General features: G+C 37.6%; 1 protein-coding gene across 10 annotated transcripts in view; it reads left to right on the forward strand.

The window, feature by feature from the left end:
• The window catches only part of CDH8 (cadherin 8), a 351,388-nt gene that overhangs the window by 144,998 nt on the left and 183,099 nt on the right, over positions 1 to 23,291 (forward strand). For 9 of the 10 annotated variants that reach the window (XM_035725208.1, XM_035725212.1, XM_035725213.1 and 6 more), the window contains exon 4: positions 11,195 to 11,314. The exons of the other annotated variant lie outside the window; for it this stretch is intronic. In XM_035725208.1, the coding sequence (XP_035581101.1) occupies positions 11,195 to 11,314 (120 nt within the window). The remainder of the gene's footprint in view (positions 1 to 11,194; positions 11,315 to 23,291) is intronic. 10 annotated transcript variants of the gene reach the window in all.

Consider the following 23,291-nt stretch of genomic DNA (forward strand, 5'->3'; position numbering starts at 1 on the left):
GGAACATTGAGCAGTATCTCAGGTTCAAGAAATGCTTTCTTTATTCATGTTCTACAGTTGGAGTAGAATTTCCTTAAACACATTCTGGCAAGATAGGCAGAAAGTCCTTGTTTTTTGTGAATCATAGGGAAATCCAGAAAGATTTACTCATAAGAGAGAAAGGTCTACCAGACTTCCAAGCTCCATCATCAGGGAAGGGGAGAGGTTAGCCTTCCTCCACCTTCTTCCATCTTGTCCCCTCACCCATCACCCCAACCCTGGCCATTGCTACTGCTCTTTATTGTCACATGATTTTGTTGATTCATGGTTGAATTGAATCTCCTAGTCCAGTTCTTTGCCAGAACTATGCTTGCCTTGCCTGGAATGTAGCTTTGGGGCTGCTCATTCCCTCCATGATAAGCTAGTCTTTGATGCCCGAGTTTCAGACCTGGACTCTTACAGATTTGCCTTCATGGATGTGACTGCAGCCTTCCTTGATGCGGGATTATTAAACCCAAAGAGGCTTCACTTTGTCACCTGTGGAACTTAACATCGTTGCCCTTCTTCCTAGTCCTGGGTAAAGACATTTTCCACCTTCTCACCCTCAAATAAAGTCTTCAGAACATCATTACTTCTACAGGAAATTTTCATGAGCTCATATAAGGGTTTGATGTCATACTAGCTTTTGTTTACAGCCACAGGAGTGGGCCCATCTTTAGGAAGACAAGACCATGACTTCTCTCCTAAGAGGAAGAAAAATCCCTACTATTTCTTTTCAAATAAATGTAAAATATGAAAATAAGACCAAAAAATGGAAACAATGAATCATTCAAAATATCAACGGATCAACCTACTCTTAATCTTTGAATGTGTCTTCCTAAAGAAAATAATCATTCATTCAATTAGGCATTTATGTATTTGACAAATATTTATATCACTTTCTGAGATGCTGGAGAGAAAAAAAAAACATTAGGCTATGTTCTTTGCCCTTGAAGATCTAAAATTCAGAAGCAATGTAGCAGTTATGAAGGCTGGGAACCTCCATAACTGGTTTTGAATATAGGTTTTATCCCTTTCTGTTTGACTGGAGATCATCTTAACAGATGCTCAAAGGCTTGTTGCAAAGATTAAAAGAATAAATATTTTATACCAGGCACAGTTCTTAGTGCTGTACCACGAGGATAATGTAGAGGTATGCCTATGATATGAATAAAGGATGAGGCCACATTACAGAGGAATGGGTTAATTCTGGAGAGGAGGATTAGATGAGAAAGGTGAGAGAGTAAGATAGAATACTGTTTTCAAGAAGCTTTCAGTCTGTAAGGAAAAAATCTGTACCCACTGTAATTTAAGAAGTGGGTACAGATTTTTATTTATTTAATTAATTATTTAATAATTTAAGGAAAGGAAAAGATGCCCCCAGAGAGAGTCAAATGGAGTATTTTTTGGAGTTCGGAAGAGGAGACAATTCAGCTTAGGGACAACTAATTCGTGAACCTGGGTGTGAATGAGTTAGGCAGATGTGTTGGGGAATCATAGGAATGTACTTGCTTGAACTTGGGGAGAAAAAAAATCATTGGGAAGATTAGAAATCTTTGGTGTAAAAGAATGTATAAACCCTTTTCTCATGTTCTGTTTCCCTGAGATAAGCTCCAAACTTAACTAACCTTCAGGGGGCAGGGGGGTGGGGGGAGTAGGGGGTGGGTGGTTGGAATTTCCTGATTTGCAACCCTACCTCTGAATTTTGACTCAAGGTCATCCTTGTTCTTACATAAAATCTCAGTATCAATGCCCCCTCCTCCCAGAAACCATGTTTTCTCTATTTAGCTGCCCCTCCCATGTTACTCACTACAATTCTTTCCCTCACAGTACCTTATCACATCCTTTGTTACTCATCCCATCATTTTCTGGCCTCTCACTGGTCTGCCCTTCAGGAAAGCAAGAATCTTCTAACTGTAAAGTCTCTTGGGTGCCTAAAAGAAGGCCTGGCACATAGTAGAAGCTCAATAAAAATATACTGTGATAACCAGGGGCCCAAACAGGAAATAAACCCAACTTTCCTCCATTTTAACAACAGACGTCATGGATGGTGGCACATATAGGACGGCATATTGTGGGTGACTTAGTGAATACTTTTTAAAAAAATCTTCTTGAAACCAAAGATCTCTAATGATTGCCCAATTAAGCCTGTTTTTGTCTAAGACTTTGCCTTCCCAGTAGCTCAATGGCTCAGTGGTGTTTCACTTGGCTAGGTATGAAATTTGATAAGAGACTTACTCATTTTGTCGTTCAGTTAGGGAAAAAAAAAGTAACCATGTGAGGTGATGGATGTCTTCATTAATTTGATGGTGGGAATCATTTCAGATTGTGGATCTCTTTAAATACATTAAAGTTTTCTTGGTTCTTTGTCAGCAAAGGTGGAAGGGGGTGGGAAGGAAGGGATTATAGTCACAACCACACTCCTGCCATTTTTAAAAGTTCTGGCTTTTAACTAGAAAATTAAGCTCAATCTACAAGAATACAATAATGAACAGCCACTGGAGTGGTTATAATTTTATTCTCATGCCTCTTAAGCTCAAATTCATCCTTCACCAAACATACATAAAGTAGCATGCCATTGAGAGCAAGAGGTGAAGCTCAACACAGTGTCCCCCCACCCAGAGAATACTGTTTATCCATATGGGGAGCAGAATCATATATGAAGTGGGTGATATTCCCATTTCTTAGATTAGGAAACCGAGTCTCATAGGTGTAAAAAAAAAAAAATCCTTGCTGTGTAGGAGTGACATGTCATTAATGTAGAGTATGATCTCAGTCTGATAATAAGAAGATGTGAACAAAACTTCTGACATTATAAGTGTAGCATATACCTGTTTTCCGCTACATCATGCCGATGACTTCTGAAAATAAATTCAACAAAGGTTTTCAGTTTCCTGCAGCACAGTGAAAACATGCTAAAATAAACTTCAAACACTCTTGGGACAGAAACTCTGACTGCTGCACATTCTTGTGCCCTCCACGTCTAACTTGGAGATCAGCCCACAGTACCTACTATGCAAATAGCCTTTGTGTGAGTGAACGAATGAGTTCGTATAATAAAATACAATGAAGGAAGCTTCCAGCTACCGCAGTCCTGACACATTGTAGAAGGCACCCGCAGAGCCACTGGTAGCTTAATTTTGCAAGGTCAGGATGGAAATAGCTGCCGGTCTAAAGCATAAATGATGCTAGTTTACGTCTTAGGTATTTATAGGATTTCATTCCATAGGTAGTGGATTAGCGAAGGCTTGATCGCCAGGAATAGGCAGCCTAAGAAAGAAAATATACTTTTTTTGGTCCCTTTGTATTATAAGAGTCATTCTGATTCTGAAAGGGTTTATTTATGAACACAGAACAGCTTATTAGTTTTCACAACCAGGCTTCCAATCGTCCTCATTATCTGTTTGCAAAAGCAGTGGGTAGGCCACCATCCTGGAGCTGTTTGTGAGAAATGCAGAAGGTACTTTTCTCCTGTGCATAGTAAACATGGCTGAAATTTTACAGTTACACATTTTCATACAATATTTTTCACTTCTCTCACCCGATGCACATTACAGATGTTCACTGGAATGATGCATGGGTGAATAGAAGACATCTGTGTGCTCAAACACATTTTCTGAAGTGTTTAATTGTTCCAGAAAGTTTTGGGCTCATTTTATAAACACAATGTTAAGTGTGTATGGATGTTTATTAAGTTACAAAACTGTTTATACCTCTAAATGCTCCAGAATAAAATATGGAAATGGAATTTTATTTCCCCAGTTTATGTCCCAAATCATAGAGCCAGAGAAATGACAGGATGTATTTCAGTGCTGTCCATCCGCCTGACTGCAGTTAAGAATCTGTCCCTGTTCCCATAATAAATTCAATTTGGAGCATGTAGAATTTGGCAGCAACATTTTACTACAAGCTGAGAGTTGGCACATGAGAAGAACACCCAGTGAGCAATGGTTAGGCCTTTGCAAAAGATGATGGAGGGGAAGTGATTGTTTAGGATTTCGTTGTGTGGTATATGTCTTAAAGACTGGCTTCTGAAACGAAATGGCAAACCCGTGCTGCCTTTGCCTCCTGTTTAATTGGCTTTCATAAATTGCACGATTGATCACCAAAAAAAGAGAAGGGTTTCATCAAGTTCTTAGAAGGAAGTAAAATCTTGTCTTCCTGCTTATAGATGGTATATCTCACTGTTTTCCTTCAGAGCTTGGTTGAGAAAGATTTCTACATATATAGGGTTAAAAAACACAAGCCATACATTTTACTGATCCATGTTTAATCCTCCTCATCCTCCAAAGATCCCCTAAGGTATCCCTTGGAGGTTTGGCTATTTGGCATGTGTCTTCTATAGTTAAATAGCAAAACTGAACAAAGAAAATACCAGTAGGATTTAGGCCCTCATTGTACTGGGAGGATTTGCTTGCGGCCCTGCAGGAGACAGGTAATGTCCATGGTGTCAGTTGGAGAGATGTAAAGAAAACTGCATTGGCTGCCTGCAGTTATCCTCAGCTTTTCTGTAAGCATATCAGGTCTGTGTTCTTTTGTTTCTCCGGTGGGGGTGGGGGTGGGGGGACAAACAAACACAAAACCTCTAGAAGTTGCATGCCAGTCATGTACAGAGGTATCCCAGAGCATGTTTCCATAAAAGTAGAAAATAAAGGATTAGGCGTGACACATTTAAAACATCCAGGACCAGATGCTTCAGCTTCTAGTAAGCGATAATTTAAACGTCAACAACTTATGCAGGCCTTGAGAAATTATTGCTCTGCTCTTCAACAACAACCAAAAAAGGTTGTCATGGCAACACCTGTGCTCCTCCTACCTCTTGCATTGCCTTGGACTTGGGGGGATGAGCAAGGAGGATGAGAGGAGATGGGCTGAGGGTTTAGTTTTATTAAAATAACGAATGCCTGCTGCAGCATTGCCGTGAGACGTTAGGCCTGTGATCTTTGGAATGTGTGAATGTTTAAGTAAGACATCTGCAGATGGTAATGCCACACACTGTCCATGGATGGTACAGACTGAACTCGGATCAGGGTAGCCAGAAGGTCAAATCAAAAGTTTGAAGGTAGTAGCAGGAGGCCAAGAACATAAGCCTTTCTGAATTTCAGGTATTGCAAAGGTTCCGCTGCTTTATTTTCCTACCTGCTAACAGAATGCTTATTCTCAGAAAATGTATTGCATTTGCAATACATTGCACTCTTTGCAAATGGGGTTTGTGTTCTCATCATAAGAGTTTTAGCTTTTCCAGGGTGCACATTTTCACGCTGCACCAAACCTTTGTTTTCCTGCTCAGGGTGTCAGCACCAGCATTTTTCTTCCTGAATAATGTGCAGAATTGGTGTGCTGACTTGCTCATAAAAAAATATAGTCTAGCTAACAGAGTTGCACTACTCAAACCCAACATCTTATTTTCCCGAAGGCCTTTCATCTTAGTTTGTCAGCAAACTGGAACCTCTAACCTGACAGTGTAAAATATTTGATGGTTAATTTTGCTTGTAGTGTTTGCTGTCATCATGGGGGAAGATGTGTGGGTCCTGCTAATGGGCGGGAACCTTCAGGTGTGGCAGGAGGCAAATGATACCGCGAGCCCTCTATTAATATCCAAGCACACATTGGCAAATCTCACTTAACCAAGAAACTAAATGCAGAAAAATGGGCTTATTAAAAGCAGAATTCACCTTGGAATTGACATATTCATACTTGAATTGATACTAACAGGATGCATTGTGGTGACAGGGATCATTTTTGTTGACAACAGCTATATTATTATAATTAGGATCAGCATCAAGTTGGATCATAATAGGGGCTTTCTTGGAGAAATGGCACAGTGTCAAATTTGTAGTCACTAGCTAAATGAGTCTCTTGTATCCTCGACAAAGGGACAAAAACAGTTCCAAATGAAAACACAAACAGAGAATCCTGTTGTTATATTTCCTGGGTATTACGCAGAGTCCTATTTATCACACACCAACACTTGCTGCTTTGAAGAAACATTATCCTGCAAGGTTTACACTTTTCAATTTGCCTCTGTGGTCTGCATTCTGCATGCATTTCCATGGAGAAGCCTACACCGCAGTTTGACTAGCAATCTTTTTTGCTGCAAGATTAACCTCAAAGCATCCATTTTCCCCCCTCTGGGTAATCACTTGACAAATGCATCCACAAAACCTCTACACACATCTATTCCAGTGTACAGGTGCATCAACAGTCTTGAATCACTATTAGGAGAAATATTATTCTTGACGGGAAGTAGTGCTGCCTTTTCATTTCCAGACGTCTAAAGTTGAAGGATGTGGATTTCCCGGGAAGCCAGGCATCAGGCAGAAATATCATGGATGAGGATGTGGGTAAAAGCTTGCCTTAGCCATGTTGCATTGCCCGGCAGAGTAGTTCATCTTGGCAAGAGTGTGGGATTTGCATGGTCTGAGAGATACAGCATTCATTTGAATGCCACCTATTCAAATAACATTGAAAAACTTGTGCTGATGACGTGCTCAGTGCCTGGCCTTGTGCTTGCTACATCAAAATCCATTTTATTTTTGAGCCCACAGCAATTTTATACCACAGATGAAACTGACATGAGATGATCTAAATGGTTTGAGAAAGTGAGGTTGTGTGTGTGTGTGTGTGTGTGTGTATTTTCTAAGTTACTTTCTTATTAAGGACATGAACGTACTGTTACATTTGGGAATGTCTTTTTGTGTTTTCCCCTCAAATTTAAGGAAATCCACTGCCAGGAAAATAATTAGGCAAAGCTACACCTATAAACTACGACATCCACCACCACTTAAAGTGATAGAAGACTAGTTTGTTGTTCAGTCTCTCACGTACACACACGTAATGTACATATAATAACAGTGAGAGTAAGCTCTCAGAAATAGCAAAGTCAATGACTCTTCATTACTTTTTCCATAACTTACTATATTTAATTATCTCAACAAGCCTAGGAGGTTGCAGTTACTGTTACCTTCCTCTTTATGGATTTGGAAACCAAAGCTTAGACAAGTATTGTTACTTTGGCCAAGGACACAAGACTCCTAGAAGTTGAAGATGGATATAAGTGTCCCTGGGTTGCCTGGGTGGCTCAGTCGGTCGAGTGTCCCAACTCTTGATTTCGGCCCAGGTCGTGATCAGGGTCATGGGTGGGATCGAGCCCCACGTTGGGCTCTGCACTCAGTGTGGTGTGTGCTTGTCCCTCTCCCGCCCTCCCCAATAAAAAAATTTAAAAATAAATAAATAAATAAATAAATAAATAAATAAATAAAATATTAAAAAAAATAATACAAGTATCCTGGTTCAAGACAATATGACTCCAAACATACCTTCTTAGTCACTCATCTCTACTTAATATCATGTCATTTGATTCTTACACAGAACTTTGAGGTGTGCAAAATAAATAATGATCATCTTTGCATGTATAAAAAAAACCCTGAATCACAGAGCATGGAAATGGTGGAAATCTGGCCCATTACTCCTGCCTCAGTGTTTGGTAATGTGATAGGACAATTAGATAACATCAAGTTATGGTAATCAATGACAATAGGATCATCATCAGTCTTGTCATAGTAAACTTCCCAGGAAATAACCCCAACTTCCATTTAAGGAGAAATAATCTCCATGAGCGTTTATGCAGTTTGAATAGTTTTAAAAAATGCTTCATATAAACAAATCTGAAGAATTCTTCAAAGTAATCACAATAGAAATTAATGTTTCTGTGGAGAAGAGTGAAGTTAAATTTTAACAATGTCCGGCACCCACTACGGTCATTCTGAACTACGGCTTTACCTAAGAGTTGCCTGAGAAGAGTTTTAAAAATACTCCACCAGCATCCCCGTATTGCCACACCATAGATATGAAAGGTAGCCCAAATGTTCGACTATTTTCTTTTTTTTTTAGATTTTATTTATTTATTTGACAGAGAGAGACACACCGAGAGAGGGAACACAAGCAGGGGGCGTGGGAGAGGGAGAAGCAGGCTTTCCATGGAGCAGGGAGCCTGATGGGGGGCTCTATCCCAGGACCCTGGGATCATGACCTGAGCTGAAGGCAGATGCCCAACGACTGATCACCCAGGCGCCCCACTTTGACTATTTTTCAAGCTAGATTCTGAAATGTAGGCAGAGTTGGTACTCATAGGCTTAGGAAGTGGTCATTTGTGTGCTAAACCTCTATATATATTATTTGGTTTAACCCTCACAATAATTCTGATATGTATTGTAGATTTGAAGTTTGAGGCTAAGGCAGGTTAAATGATTGGCCCAAAGAGATGGGTAATTATTCAGTGTAGGTTGGAAGTATTCCATCTGCAAAACCGTGATCCACATATTACCCTGCCCAAACGCACCCATGGCACACATATATGCAGTGATTCTGTCATTGTTCAGAAATCTGTTGATTTATTTATTCTCTGTGAAGGCGTTTCTCAATTTAAGAGTCATCCCCTAGCAGGTAGTTTTAGTAATGATAGGAATCTCTAACTATTTGTTCACCTCTTTGTTTCCAGTGCCTAGGCAGTGACTAGAATGGAGTACTCACCCTCATTAGCTTAACATCATACTTTATTTTTCTGATAATGTGTTATCTCATAATGGGGGAAAGACATTTCTCCTAAAAAAGTTAAACACACAAGGCAACTCAATAAAGCCAAACAGTTGTTTCATGGTCTTCTGCATGGAAGAGTTCACTCTTTCTTATCAGTCTCTGTATTATGAGCACTCAGTAACTCCTAAGTCTTTTTCTTGCTATTCATTCTTTTTTTTTTTCTTTAACTTTTTCTGAACTAATTGTAGACTTAGGGGAAAGTTGCAAATAAAGTTCCATATACCCCTCACCCAGTTTACCGTCATTTTAACATCTTACGGAAACTTAGTGCAAGGATGAAAACAAGAAAATGAGCATTGAGATCCTAATTTATTGTTAATTTTTTTTTGTCACCCCCTAACTGGACCTCTGCTGTAACCTCATAACAGTCTGATCTCCTAACCTTCAGTGTCTCTGCCTCCAATTAAATCTGGGGGCAATGATAGAGAACAGGCCCACAGCATGGGTTTGGTCTCTTAACTGAAAAATCATCTCTGGTTCCTACAGGATAAGCTGACAGTCCCCATCTTGGGATTCAAATGACCCCTGCATTTCGTGCTCCAGCTTATATCTCCAAAGTTAGCTTGATGATTGATTTTTCCAGTCATTATTTCCTCTTAAAATTTATTTATTTCCCTTTTCTCCTCTTACCCGGAAGGTTTTCCTCCAATTCTTCTCCATCCCACATGATATTCAAGTAACTCCAAATATTGTACTTTCCTGTGTGCGTCTCTACCGGCTAGTTGATGAGCTGTTTGTGAGAGCGAGTCTTATATTATTTTTTTCTTCAACATTGTTCCCAGTGTCTGGTGGAATGTGGAATGTATCATACAAACAACATTAGGTGCTTTTTCTTTCTTTTTTTTCCCCTAACTGTACATTTTGTAGAATCTCTGAATCATCCTTCTGAGTAGAAATTTCCAATATTATAGGACTATCAACTGCTCAACAAACATTACTGCTACATTTTCCTATACAGTGACCATAATTCAAACCCTTGAAAGTATTTTGATTGGCACGATCTTGTAAAAGCTCTATCCTATTTCAGTAAAAAGGGAGGTCTGCTGCTCAGACTCCCCCCCGCCACCTCCGTGCCTTTTGGGTTGAAAACACTCTTCCCCCATGCTGCTTGAGAGTGCTGATTGTCGGCATCTCAAGGGCTGATGATCATCCAGCTGAGGAGAGCTGCCTGCCCGAAGGCCAAGGCTCCATTCTCAGAGGGGTTCCTACATCCACTAACTGGTCAGTACTGGATTTAAAGGTCTGGCCCCATTTCCTCAGTGACCATCCCAGTGGTAGATTGTCCAGTGGAGTCTGTGAATGCATCACACCCCACAGTTCCTTCTGCCCAATATTGACCTGTTCACTCCCCCACAGATACCAATTGAAGAGAACTTCCCAATAAAAATTCTGCAAGAAATCTATCTCAGCGTCTTCTTGCCAGGGAGCTCCATCTCTGACACTTAAATTTCTCATTAAATCATTAGATTATTCATGTGCCCATTCATTCAGTTATCAGTATGTTTGATAATTATTATGTGTCTGACACTGGATGAAGGACACTGACTCTGCCCTCACAGACCTTGAAGCCCGTTACGACACCAGACATCTCTAATTTCTCCCAGTTTCAGCAGTTCCCAGAATTTCACACAGTCTCTCAGACTACTTTGCCTTTACTTATGCTTGATTTACTGCTTGGAATTCCTTCCCTGTCCTTCTCTGGTTAAACTCTACCTGTCTTTAATAATGTAACTCAAATGCAATGTCTCTCAGGAAGCAGTCCCTGACCCCGCTCTCTGGAGTAAGTGAGAGATCCAAACGTGGTGCTGTTGCATTCAGCTGAATTTCTATATGCATGTGTGTCTGTCCCCTCCTCTAACCTTCCACCACCCAACTGTACACTTCCTAAATGTAGATTTTATCTTAGTATATATACTTCACATCAGGCAAGCTATTTGTGCTCAAATGCTGAACGAATGAGTGAATAGCAAATAGAAAATGAATCTAAAAAAAAAAAAAAATGGTTTGACTCTGTTATCCATAAGGCCTAATTACCTAAACATACTGATTAATTGGTGGTTCCAATCCAATTTTATATTCTGAGGAATTAGATGAAATGGATGAAATACTCCTCTGATATTTTTGAGCAGCTTTTTTTTTCTCAGGTATATTCAGTTGTACTGCGGCAAAACTTAAATGCTACATATTATATCATCATATCATTAACCTAGTGTTTCATGTGTCTTTGATATGTTTCCTTTTCATATTCTCCAAGCCCACATGAATCTGAGATAGATACCTTTAAAATGAAAACTACAAAGGATTCTTAAGTAATATAGATTCTAAAAGGGTTATCTTTATATAGTACTCCAACCTAGCAGTACCCTTCTTTTAAAAGACTTGGATATTTTTGAAGTTATGACAGAGTAGTTTATCTCCATATTTTTGAAGAGATTTCTTTTTTTCTTTATTCCCACACATGGATTTCTGTATGATATGTTTGGCAAAATTTAGCTCTTGGCAAAGAATACCGTGTTAATTATTATCTTTTTCTCTCCCTCTTTTTTCTTTTCTTTCTTTCTTTTTCTTTTTTTTTTAGGTACGTCTGTCACTAATGTAACAGCTACTGATGCTGATGACCCAGTTTATGGAAACAGTGCAAAGTTGGTTTATAGTATCTTGGAAGGGCAGCCTTATTTTTCCATTGAGCCTGAGACAGGTTTGTGGCCTAAATTTTGAATTCTATTTACCATGTTATTGCTTCAGGGAAACACTTTTCTTGGGATTTGGATTATGAAATGTTATGGTTAAGTACTTCACTGCCTGTATCAATAATATTTGAATGTGTTATTTCTGTGCAGTGTGTGGCACATGGCAAGCCCAACAGTCATTTTGATACTGATTAAAACAAATGGCAGACCCTTTGTAGAATATCACCTGTTTAACAGATGGCCTGGTACAATTTTTCATCCTGGGGGGAAAATGTGCTTATACATCAGGCACACTGAAATATCAGATTTAAGAATAAAGTTAGTCGCTTATTGGATGTGTGATGCTTGGCACGTAACATTTATAAATCTCTTTAAGTTTCAACTCCCCTATCTCTAAACTGGGTATGGAATCTACTTACTAGTGTTATGATGAAGATCAATCAAGTAATGAACATCAACCATGTAGTGCATGGCGTGTGATAATCATTCAATGGATGGATATCACTAGATTTGCTATTAGATTCGTTATTTATAAATCAGGATCCTGATGCTTACCCACTAGAGTTCTTTATGAAGATAGTAGTAACAGTGGTAGTAGTATTGCCAATATTAAAGCCAGCCACTAGCCTGAATCTGGTGGTACAGACTTTAGAAATCATTAAGTTATTTTTACAAAACAAAACAAAACAAAACTTTTTACTGATTAGGAAAATAATTTCATAAAATTGTAGTATTTGCAAGTGAAGATATATCTTCCTATTGTTTAATTTTAACAATGTATTAAGAGAGTAAGGCCACTTTGTCAGACATTTTATAATCCTGTGGGATTTTTGGCAGCACATATAAAAAAAATCTTACAAATAACATCTTTTGTGTGAATTTTTATTTTGTATCTGTGGTTTGGTCTGCAGATTTCCAAAGTGAAAAATTCAGTATACGGCTTCATACACATACAATATAATTTCTTCAGTTCATGAGTTTTCAGTATTATTGAGATAAATTTCCATGTCTTACCATTAAGTCAATTATTAATTAAATTAAAAATTTAAAGCCTCTCTTTGCCTTTTTTTTAATTCAAAGAGCAAAATCCTCATGCATTTAAAAGTGAGAAAAAGTACATTTATATATAAATAGGTCATGGCTTAAAATTGAATTTAGATTTAGGAACAGGAAAGAACACTTCTAAAACACATTAATTAGGGGCATAATTACATATTCTTCCTCGGTGAAGAAGGAAGTCTCTCATAAACTTCATCTCATTTGGGTTCCTTGATGACCCTAGGGGAAGTGGTAGAGAAGGTAGTCAGCTGAAAGAGAGAGAGAGAGAAAAGTCTGGAGATGTCCTTTCCGCCAAAGTCACAGTGACAGAGTTGGGGACAGAACTGGGACTCATACCCTGGTCCTTAATCTCAAAGCCATCTTTGAACTTCACTTTCCCTAGGTAATAACTATGGTATAGGGGCTTCTGTAAAACAGAAATTGTTGATTGCTTGAGTGGAGTTAAATCATTTTCTCCTTTGCTCTTTGCCTATTTGTTCATTGGATCTTTTTGTTCACCAAGCCCAGTGTAATCCAGCAAAAATTAATTCAGCATTCACTGTGTGCCAGGCATTGAATTAAATAAAAGGAGAAAAATTCACAAAGGCTAATGTCAGCCTGCAAGTATCCCACAACCCATTTTGGAAGACAGTTTTTTGCTTTCAACATAAACACAAGGAAGCATGGTGATACCATTTAAATAATTTATATATCAAGAATAAATTGCTATGAGGTATAGAAAATAAAATCCCCCTACTAAGTCAGAGGATTTGGGTACTTTTAAGTCTCATTGACATGTATTGCCCCTTGCTTAATCAAATGTCAGCAACATTTAATATTTGCATTTTTACCCAGCATAATGTCTGTCTGTCTCAACATACATTTATTTTATCATTCTAATTTGAAAGATACAAAATTATCTGGTTTATATTTTAGAAGGTGTATTCTGATAACTGTTGTGGGAAATGTAATGGGGAGAAATGATACTTGAAGAATGTATATAGTGATTGTTTAATAAATATTGGTAGAGTCAAGTTGTGATTTTTAAAGCAGACACAATGCTGAAGGAAACAGAGGCTAAATTCAATAATCAATAATCAGCCTAAGTTATTTTCTTGCAACATAAATATGTACAAGTGAAATATAAATATTTTTGTGTAAATGCCTCCATAATTACTCTTGAGTGTGTTCAAAGGGAAACAGAGTGTAAATTGTTCCTAAAGAATCTAAACTTGACTCTATCTGTGAGGCCTTTTCTCTCTTTAAAAGAAAAACTTTTTTTTGATACTGGTATGAATGTGTGTGTGTGTGTTGTGTGTTTGTGAGTGTTTGTGGTAGAGAAGGGCATAAGTGTTACGCAGAAACAGATTAAGAACACTTTAAAATTTTTTATATTAGAAAAATAGAGAAAAAAATGCAAAGATCAGGGAGCATTTGGGTTTTTTGTTTTGTAAGCAAATGGCAAGTGAATACACTTTCTGGTGACCAAAAGACGTGTATCAGTTACTGTGTCCTCTGGAAGACACTGAGAAGAAGTGGCTTAGCGGGTAAGGACTATAAAAGATAAAAGAAGCACTGTCTTAGTTCTGGCTGCTATAACAAAGTACCTTAAACTGGGTGGCTTGTAAGAAACAGAAATTTGTTTCTCACAGCTCTTGAGGCTAGAAGTCTGAGCTCAGGGTGCCTGCATGGTAGAATTCCAGTGAGTGCCGGCTTCTAGATTGCAGAGGGCTGGCTTTTTATATCCGTGTGGAAAGAGAGTGAGCTAGCTGGCTTCTTTGAATATGAACACTAATACTATTTTTTAGGGCTTTACTCTCGTGATCACATTGCGTATTAAAGCCACTGCCCTCGACTACCATCACATTGGGGATTGCATTTCAACCTATGAATTTTGGGAGGGACATAAGCAACCAGTCCCTAAGAGGCATGCAACAGGATTAGGTGGGGAAACCCATCATACTGTGATGCAGATCTGATAGCCATGCAAGTTAAGAGGGGAGGAAGCTAGATAAGGCAATGCATATTTGACAGCATCTAGTCCAAACCCATGGGGATCCCTGGAGCAAAGATTTCTCTTAGAAGATGTCCCATTTTTTATGTACATGGCCGGGCTCTAATACAGTCTTGCAGTGCTCACTCATCGGCTCCAATGTGTCTGGGAGGAGTAGCCCTCAGCTTGAATACTAAAAATAATCCTAGGGATCCCTGGGTGGCTGAGTTGGTTAAGGGTCTGCCCTTGGCTCAGGTCATGATCCCAGTACCTCTGACGGAGTCCCTTGGCGGGCTCCTTGCTCAGCAGGGAGCCTGCTTCTCCCTCTGTTTGCTGCTCTCCCTGCTTGTGCTCTCTCCCTCCCTCTGTCTGACAAATAAATAAATAAAATCTTAAAAAAAACAAACAAACAACTAATCCTAAAGATCATTCAGCTGGAAGATGTTAGCTAACTGCACTCTTAGGCAAATTCTTTGAAACCCTAAGCAAAATGGGTCTCTGTGGCTGTCACAACATGTGGCAAACACAAAAGAGTAAATAAATGTTAGCCCTATTAAGTCAGTGAATGTAATGTTTAAAACAGTAATATGCAGGATTAGTAGGTGTTTGGTAAATTACTTAGTCAAAACCTTACTTAATAGTAAGAGTATTAAGAAGTATATTTATTGAAAAAATTTGAAGGCTCTAAATAAAAACTATTAAGAATGTCCACTAATTTTGACCTAGGAATTTGAATTCTAGCAGAATAGAATTTCAGAGATGAGCACAGACTCATTACAAAAGACCTGTATACCCCTAATAGAGTGCCTAACAAGTGTCCCTCTACATGGCTGGTCTGTCCATGACCTCAGGAAGTGATGCAAAATAACTGAGTCAGAAGATGTTGGCTTAAATACCATTACACATTTCTAGTAATGTGGGATCATTCCTCAGTTCCTTTTTTTGGTAGTTATTATTGTTAAAGAACCAGAATAGTGAAACTTGTATTTTGGTAATAATTTTGAAAGTTTGTTTCTCTTTAAGTTTTTAAAAATTTTTTAAGACTTAGGGCGCCTGGGTGGCTCAGTCGGTTAGGCGTCTGCCTTCATCTTGGGTCATGATCCCGGGTTCCTGGGATCGAGTCCCGCATCTGGCTTCCTGCTCCGCGGGGAGCCTGCTTCTCCCTCTCCCACTACCCCTGCTTGCGTTCCCTCTCTTGCTGTGTCTCTCTCCATCAAATAAATAAATAAATAAATAAAAATAAAAATTTCTTAAGGCTTAAATTTTTTAGAGCAGTATTTGGTTTAGAATATAAGAGGAAACTATAGAGATTTCTCATATATTCCTTGACCCACAAAAGCAAAGCCTCTTCCATTACCAGGATCCTTCACCGGAATAGTATACGTTTTACAGGGATGAACTTACATTGACAGTTACTAATTACTCCAAATCCATAGTTTGCCTTAGGGTTCATTCTTGGTGGTGGTGTACATTATATTGGTTTAGACACATATATAAGGATATATATCATTGTAATACCATACACATAGTTTCACTGTGCTATAAGTCCTCTGTGCTCTTTCTGTTCATTTCTCCCACCCCCCAACAATCCCTGACAACTACTGATCTTTTAACTGCGTCCATAGTTTTGCTTCAGAATGTCATGTAGTGGGCATCATAGAGTATGCAGTTTTCTTTGATTGCCTTCTTTCACTTAGTAATACGCATTTAAGTTTCTACCATGTCTTCCCATGACTTGATCACTCATTTCTTTTAAGAGTTAAATAATATTCCTTGTCTGGATATATCACAGTTTATTTATCCATTCACCTACTCAAGGACATCTTAGTTCCTTCCAGGTTTTGGAAATTATGAATTAAGCTGCTATAAACATCCATGTGCAGGTTTTTGTGAAGACACACGTTTTCCCCTCCTTGGGTCAAATACCAAGGAGTGTGGAATTGTATGGTGAGAGTATATTTAGTTTGGTAAAAAATTGCCACACTGTTTCCCAAAGTGTCTGTAGCATTTTGCATTCCAGGCAACAATGAATGGAAGTTCTTGTTGCTCCATCTCCTCATCTGAATTTTTTGTCAGTGTTCCAGATTTTGGCCTTCTAATAGGTGTGTAGTTGTATCTTATTGTTTTTATTTGCATTTCCCTGATGACATATGATGTAGTGAATCTTGTTATAAGCTTATTTGCCATCTCTACGTCTTCTTTGGTGATGTGTCTACTAAGGTTGTTGCACTTTTTTTTTTAATTTCCTTGTTTTCTTATTTAGTTTTCAGATTCTTTTGTGTATTTCAGAAAACAGTCGTTTATCATATATGTCTTTGCAAACATTTTCTTCAATTTTGTGGCTTGTCTTTTCATTTAGTGAAATACAGGACCTTTTACAGAGTAGGAATTTTAAGTTTTAATCAAGTTTCTCTTATCAGTTTGTTCATGGAGTTTGCCTCTGCCGTTATATCTGAAAAGTCATGCAAGGTCGTGTAGATTTTCTCGTATGTTCTAGGAATTTTTTAGTTCTGTGTCTTATATTTAGGTCTGTGATCCATTTTGAGTTAATATTTATGAAGGATGTAATGTCCATATTTAGATTCTGTTTTGTTCTGTTCTGATTTTGCATGTGGATACCCAGCATCATTTGTTGAAGAGATTATCTTTGCTCCACTGCTTTTCCTTTCCTCCTTTGTCAAAGGTCAGTTGACCTTATTTATGTGATCCCATTATGGGATTTCTATTCAGTTTCATTGATCTTTTTGTCTGTCCTTTCACCAATATCACACTGTCTTGATTACTGTAGCTCTGTGGTAAGTCTTGAAGTCAGGAAGCATCTGTCTTTCTAATTTGCTCTCCCTCAGTATTGTGTTGGCTATTCTGGATCTTTTACCTCTCCATATAAACTTTGGAATCAGTTTGTTGAAATCCATAAAATAATTTGCTGATATTTTGATTGGGATTGCATCGAGTCTATATAGATCAAGCTGGGAAGAACTGACATCCAGATGTCATTGAGTCTTCCTATCCATGAACATAGAATATCTTTCCATTTGTTTAGTTATTCTTTTATTTCATTCATCAGAAGTTTGACTTTTTCTCATATAGATCTTGTACACATTTGTTAGACTTATATTTAAGTATTTCAGTTTTGGGGTGCTAATATAGAAGGTTTAGTGTATTTAATTTCAAATGTATCATTGTTACTTAGGAAAGCATTGACTTTGTATCCTGCAACCTTGCTGTTTGCTTATGAGTTCCAGAAGGTTTTGTTGTTGTTGTTATTTCTGTCAATTCTTTTGGACCTTCTGCATAGATGATCATGCCATCTGTGAACAGAGAGTTTGCTTTCCCTCCCAATCTGTATACTTTTTATTGCCTTTCCTTGTCTTATTGTATTAGTAAGGACTTCTAGGATGATGTTGAAAAGAAGTGGTGAGAAGATACATTCTTGTCTTGGACCTGATCTTAGTAGGAAAGCTTTAAGTTTATCACCTTTATGTATGATATTAGTTGTGGGGTTTTTGTAGGTAGTCTTTATGGAATTGAGAAAGTTCTCTTCTATTTCTAATTTTTTAAAAAAGATTTATTTATTTTAGAGACAGAGAGAGAGAGAGCAGAGGGAGGGGGCAGAGGGAGAGAGAGTATGTCCCAAGCAGATTCTGTGCTAAGCACAGGGCCCGGCATGAGGTTAGATCTTATGACCCTGAGATCATGACCTGAGCTGAAACCAAGAGTCCAATGCCTAACTGATTGAGCCACCCAGACACCCCTTTTCTATGTGTCTACTAATTTTTTTTATTTTTTATTGTTATGTTAATCATCTATTTCTATTTTATTAAGAGTTTTAAATCATGAATGGGTGTTGGATTTTGTTAACTGCTGTTTCTTTGTTGATATGATCATCTGATTTCTCTCTTTTAATCTGTTGATGTGATGAATTTTGTTAATTGAATTTTGGATGTTGAACCAACTTGGCATATCTGGGATAAATCTCACTTGGTCATGACATCTAACTCTTCTACTTTTTTAAGATTCAATTTGCTGATACTATATTGAAGATTTTGCATCTTCAGAGATAGATATTGGTCTGTAGTTATCATTTCTTGGAATGTCATTTGATTTTGGTATTAGAGTAATGGTGGCCTCATAGAATGAGTTAAGAAGCATTTCTTCTGCTTCTGTCCTCCAGAAGAGATTGAAGAGAATTGATATAATTTCTTTATTAAGTGCTTGGTAGAATTTACCAGTGAACCCATCTGGGCCTGTCCTCAGTTCCTTTTTATATCAGGATTTTGGCCTTACCAGTAAGAGCCAGACTTGTAGCTATAATGATCAATATTGTGACAGTGAACATTCTCTCAGTAGGCTATGAGACTTGAACATATTTATGATATTTGTAAAAAAAAATTGCCCATTGGCAACTGTCATCAAGTTCTTGATACTAGAGTATTTTTAATAAAAAGAAACCAGAGCATAGGAGACAAAAAAGAAAAAAAAATCCCATATGTGTCTTACTTTATCCTCACAAGAATGCTAAGAACTCTGGACTTTGGAACAGATAAGTTCTGCCATCCCCTTACTTGTAACATTTCAACTTAATAGAATTATTTTTTGTTGCCATAAAACATCAATCTCTCTACCTCAGGGAGAGCTCCTTCTCTTGTTTCAGATATAAACTTAAGATTGCAGAGAGATTTGCCATTTGTTCTGCTTATTATCTTCTTTGAGCTTATCATAGTCAGTAATTATCTTACATACTGACTTTATATTTTTAAGTTCTAATGCTGGAATGGATAGTCTTTGAAGGAATGGAGCTTCTCGGGTTTGTTCATTTTACATCCCTATGCCTAGCAGAATTTTTGGCACCTTGAAGTCTTTCAATAAGTATTTTAAATATGAATACAAGAAAGAAAAGAAAAGGAAGGATGGAAGGGGGAGGAAGGGAAGAATGGGTTAGTAGAGAAAAAGAAAAAGCTTGCCATAACTCACAGAGATGTGTAATGAACCAGGTAGTGATGTGTAATGAATACAGCTTGGTTTCCACTCTATATTCCTTCTGTTTTTCCTGTGGTGGGAATAACTCTGCTGTAACGTCAGATGTAGCTTTGTTGTGGTTGTTGGTGAGATTCACTTAGAGCTAAAATTCATGCCGTTTCCAAGTCTCATACTTTGTCTTAAGTGTCTAGCCAGCACAATGCTATTCTTATACTTGCAAAAATGAGCCTTGAGACTGTGATAAACTCCGCTCAGATTTAGTTCTAGATCACATATTGAGGTAGAAAAGTTAATGGGCCACCATACAAAGAAGGAATGGTTATTAACATATCTTCCTATTCCAGAGGTCACCGTGATAATAATATAACAACAACAACAAAAACAAACGAAGGGAAACTATTTTTGTGTTTCTACAGTTTTCTAGGTTTGACAGAGCACTAAACCAAACTGTAGAGGGAAGAGTTTCTGTCTCCACTCTGCAAATGAAAGAACTATGTTTCAGAGAGAGTGTAAGGTAAAATACTTTCTCCATCTATAAATAAAATTACCTGTCAAGTTAAACAACAGGAAGAATAACAACAACAAGAATATAAACAAAAATAGCCCTCATTTATTGGACACTTATTATGTCCTTGGCATTGTGCTAACTGGGTTTGCATGCATTATCAAATTTATTTTAATTTATTGCACACAATATTTTGAGATAGTTTCTCATCTCAGATTTACTTAAGAGAGACAGAGGGTCAGAATTGATAGATTTCTTACACAAGGGGCTTGAAGGAAGATTCAAAGTGAGTCTGTCTGATTTCAAGTTCCATTTTTTCAACAGTCTCCTATACCCCCACTTGACTTCCAAGTATTGTAGCTGATCCCTGGGGCTATCGATGATTTAGAAAGGGACTTGTAAAACTTTGAAGCAGGTCCAGGTATACAATATACCTAGACATAGAAGGCAGTTTGGTGTCAGAGAAGATGTAAATAGTAGTAATTGTAAAATGAATTGTCATTTTTTAATGAATAGCTTTAAAAGGCTGAAAATAGCTTATTTGTAGTCTGTAAATACTTTCTTTTTTTATTTTTCCCTCCTTGCTACCCCAATACCATATGTTTGCTTGTAACATTTTGGGCACAGACAGGGAGAAATTGGCATTTATTTAAAAAGCACTAATTTGAGGCAGCCACGAGAAAACACTTGCAGTCCGTCCTAAGTGATTGAAGATGGAAAGTCTAAATGAAATGCAAGGCAAGTGAATAATAAATGCTTAGTTATCCTCAAAAACCAGGGTAAAGTTGCAGGATGGTCTAAACTTTGCTCCAGGCAAGAAAGAATATGAAAAATGGCCTGCTTAAAAATAAACTAACTTAATTCATTGACCTTTTTTTTTGAAACTCAGAACATCGTTCTTCATTGGATACAAATAACATTTGTCTCAGTAGAACCTATAAAAATGAGCTAAAGAAAAAATACTCTTTGGGAAAAAAATCCATGTAATGAATGGTTCTCTTTTAGAAAAATCAAGATAATACATGGACTCTTCATGGAATGCCTTCATGGAATTGAATGCATTTTTATGCATTCTGAGTCAAAGTGATAAATTGCAAACACACAGGATTTTTTTTTTTTAAATCAGTATTGCATGGATTATCATTTTTCCTGCCAAGGGAGCTGGCCAAAGAATACTCTTTAGTGTAGATTTTTGAGAAGAAATATTTAGATAAATTCAGGCAGACCAACAATTCTAGATTATGCATTGATAAGTAGGAATGTCTTTGCAATTCACATCAATCAATGGACTATTACTCAGCCATCAAAAAAGAAAAATGTTACCTTTTGCAATGACCTGGATGGAACTAAAGGGTATTATGCTAAGTGAAATAAGTCAATCAAAGAAAAACAATTATCGTATGATTTCACTCATATGTGGAATTGAAGAAACAAAACAGAGGATCATAGGGGAAGGGAAGAAAAAATAAAATAAGACAACATCAGAGAGGGAGACAAACCATAAGAGACTCTTAACTCTAAGAAACAAACTGACGATTGCTGGAGCGGAGGTGGTTGGGCAGATGGGGTAACTGGGTGACAGGCATTAAGGAGGGCATGCGATGTAATGAGTACTGGGTATTATATACAACTGATGAATCACTGAACTCTACTTCTGAAACTAATAATATACTATATGTTAATTAATTGAATTTCATTACAATTAAGTTACTTTTGAAAAAGGAAAAGAAAGTTGCTAAAATTATAAAAAAATATATTTAGTCAGTGTCAACACTGATAGGTCATGTTCTAGGCATCAAGGTGCAATGTTGTATGTGATAAATCCTAAAAGGAGAGATATATGGGTAACTTAAATGGTCTGATAATACAGAACACATACCAGAATTCATGATGTAGGGATGGAGAGAAATGCCAACTAAGTAAACATGTGTAGAAAAAGAAGAACAAGGGAGCCTTTTTCTGGAAAAATGCTCACTTTAACAAGTGATTGGTGTAGGGTAGGGAAAACTGTTACATAAAGTCTTACAGCAAGAGGAAATGAAAGGGATATGTCGTCATAAAAAAATGGCTATTGGGGTGATACTGAGAAATTAAATAGTTTCCAATCAGAAGCTTTGTTTTTGTTTTTCCTTTAAGAGGTTATTCTGTATAAAATAAATTTAGACTAGAATTTAAAAATTGAAGCTTCCACTAATTTTCTGCATGAATTTGGATGAGTACTGTCACCTCTTGGGACTAAGTATCCAGTCCTAAAAAACAGTGATATAAATACCTTTTCCAGTCATTCATAATATTGGGGGAGGACACCATATATTGCATACTTTGTTTTTGATCTTTGCAAACTAAGAATATCTTTAATAATTATTAATTTTTATTTTTATTGAATCAGGCAAAATACGATTTTTTTATAGGAATTTCCATTTAGAACAACCCAAAGGGTTTGTTTGCATTAATGGTAGATAGAAAAGTACTTCAGCAATACTAAATACAAGACACATTTCTATTAAAACTACTGGATTTCTGAAACTAGTAATATACTGTATGTTAATTAATTGAATTTAAATATAAAATATATATAAATAAAAAAACTGCTGGATTTGGAGTTGGAAGTTTGACTGCAAGGTAGGAGTGCCTTCGAGAGGAAGGGAGCTGGTGTGTCCGGTTGCCTAGGGAACTTACATCATAGGGGATAAAGACCTGTTCCTAAGTGCTGGCCAAAAGCTGAGGCATCTCCACCCATCACACAGTGGACTTGCTTTTAAAAATCCCAGAATACCATAGATCATGCCTTCCCATGAAGTGAGTGGCCAGTAATAGGGAAGGGGCAGGGATACATGTAGAGTCTCTTCTAAGTCTCCTGGAAGGACAGGGTCTCTCCCTGGAGAAGTCAGGCATGAAGCCAATAGGCAGGAGGATTTGGACTGAGCCAATGAGGAATTTTCTCACCTTTGGGGATAACCCCCTGTTGCAGTCTTCATTCAGTTTATGTTTTCTTTAACGGTGGAGTGCATAGATTTCTATAATTTTGGAGGAAAGAATACACGCAGAGAGACATCCCTTTTCAAACATAATGCATGCGTGTTCACACGCGCACACGCGCGCACCCACAAACACATTCAGAGCAACTAAAGAGGGGAGGAAAGTATCAGCAGGTGAGTCTGCTTGTTTTAGGCCAAAAGAGAGGACGGAAAGAAACAGCAGCCTTTCTTATGTTCCTACTTCTACATTTCAGGTAGAAGAGCCACCAGTGAATACTGAGTAGAGATTGTAGGTAGCGACAAACTATATGCCAGTGTCTTTATTCTCTTATTTAATTCCTATATCATGTAGTAGCTATTCTAAGATAAATTATTAATTTTTCCTAATTATATTATGAAGATTTTTGATGTTTAATGATATGGCAAAGTCAGGTAGGTAACAAGTGTTTCGTACATATAGCTCACGATAAATATCTGTTGAACAAATGGAT

Source organism: Zalophus californianus, chromosome 17 (assembly GCF_009762305.2).
Source record: "Zalophus californianus isolate mZalCal1 chromosome 17, mZalCal1.pri.v2, whole genome shotgun sequence".
Classification (NCBI taxonomy): domain Eukaryota; kingdom Metazoa; phylum Chordata; class Mammalia; order Carnivora; family Otariidae; genus Zalophus; species Zalophus californianus.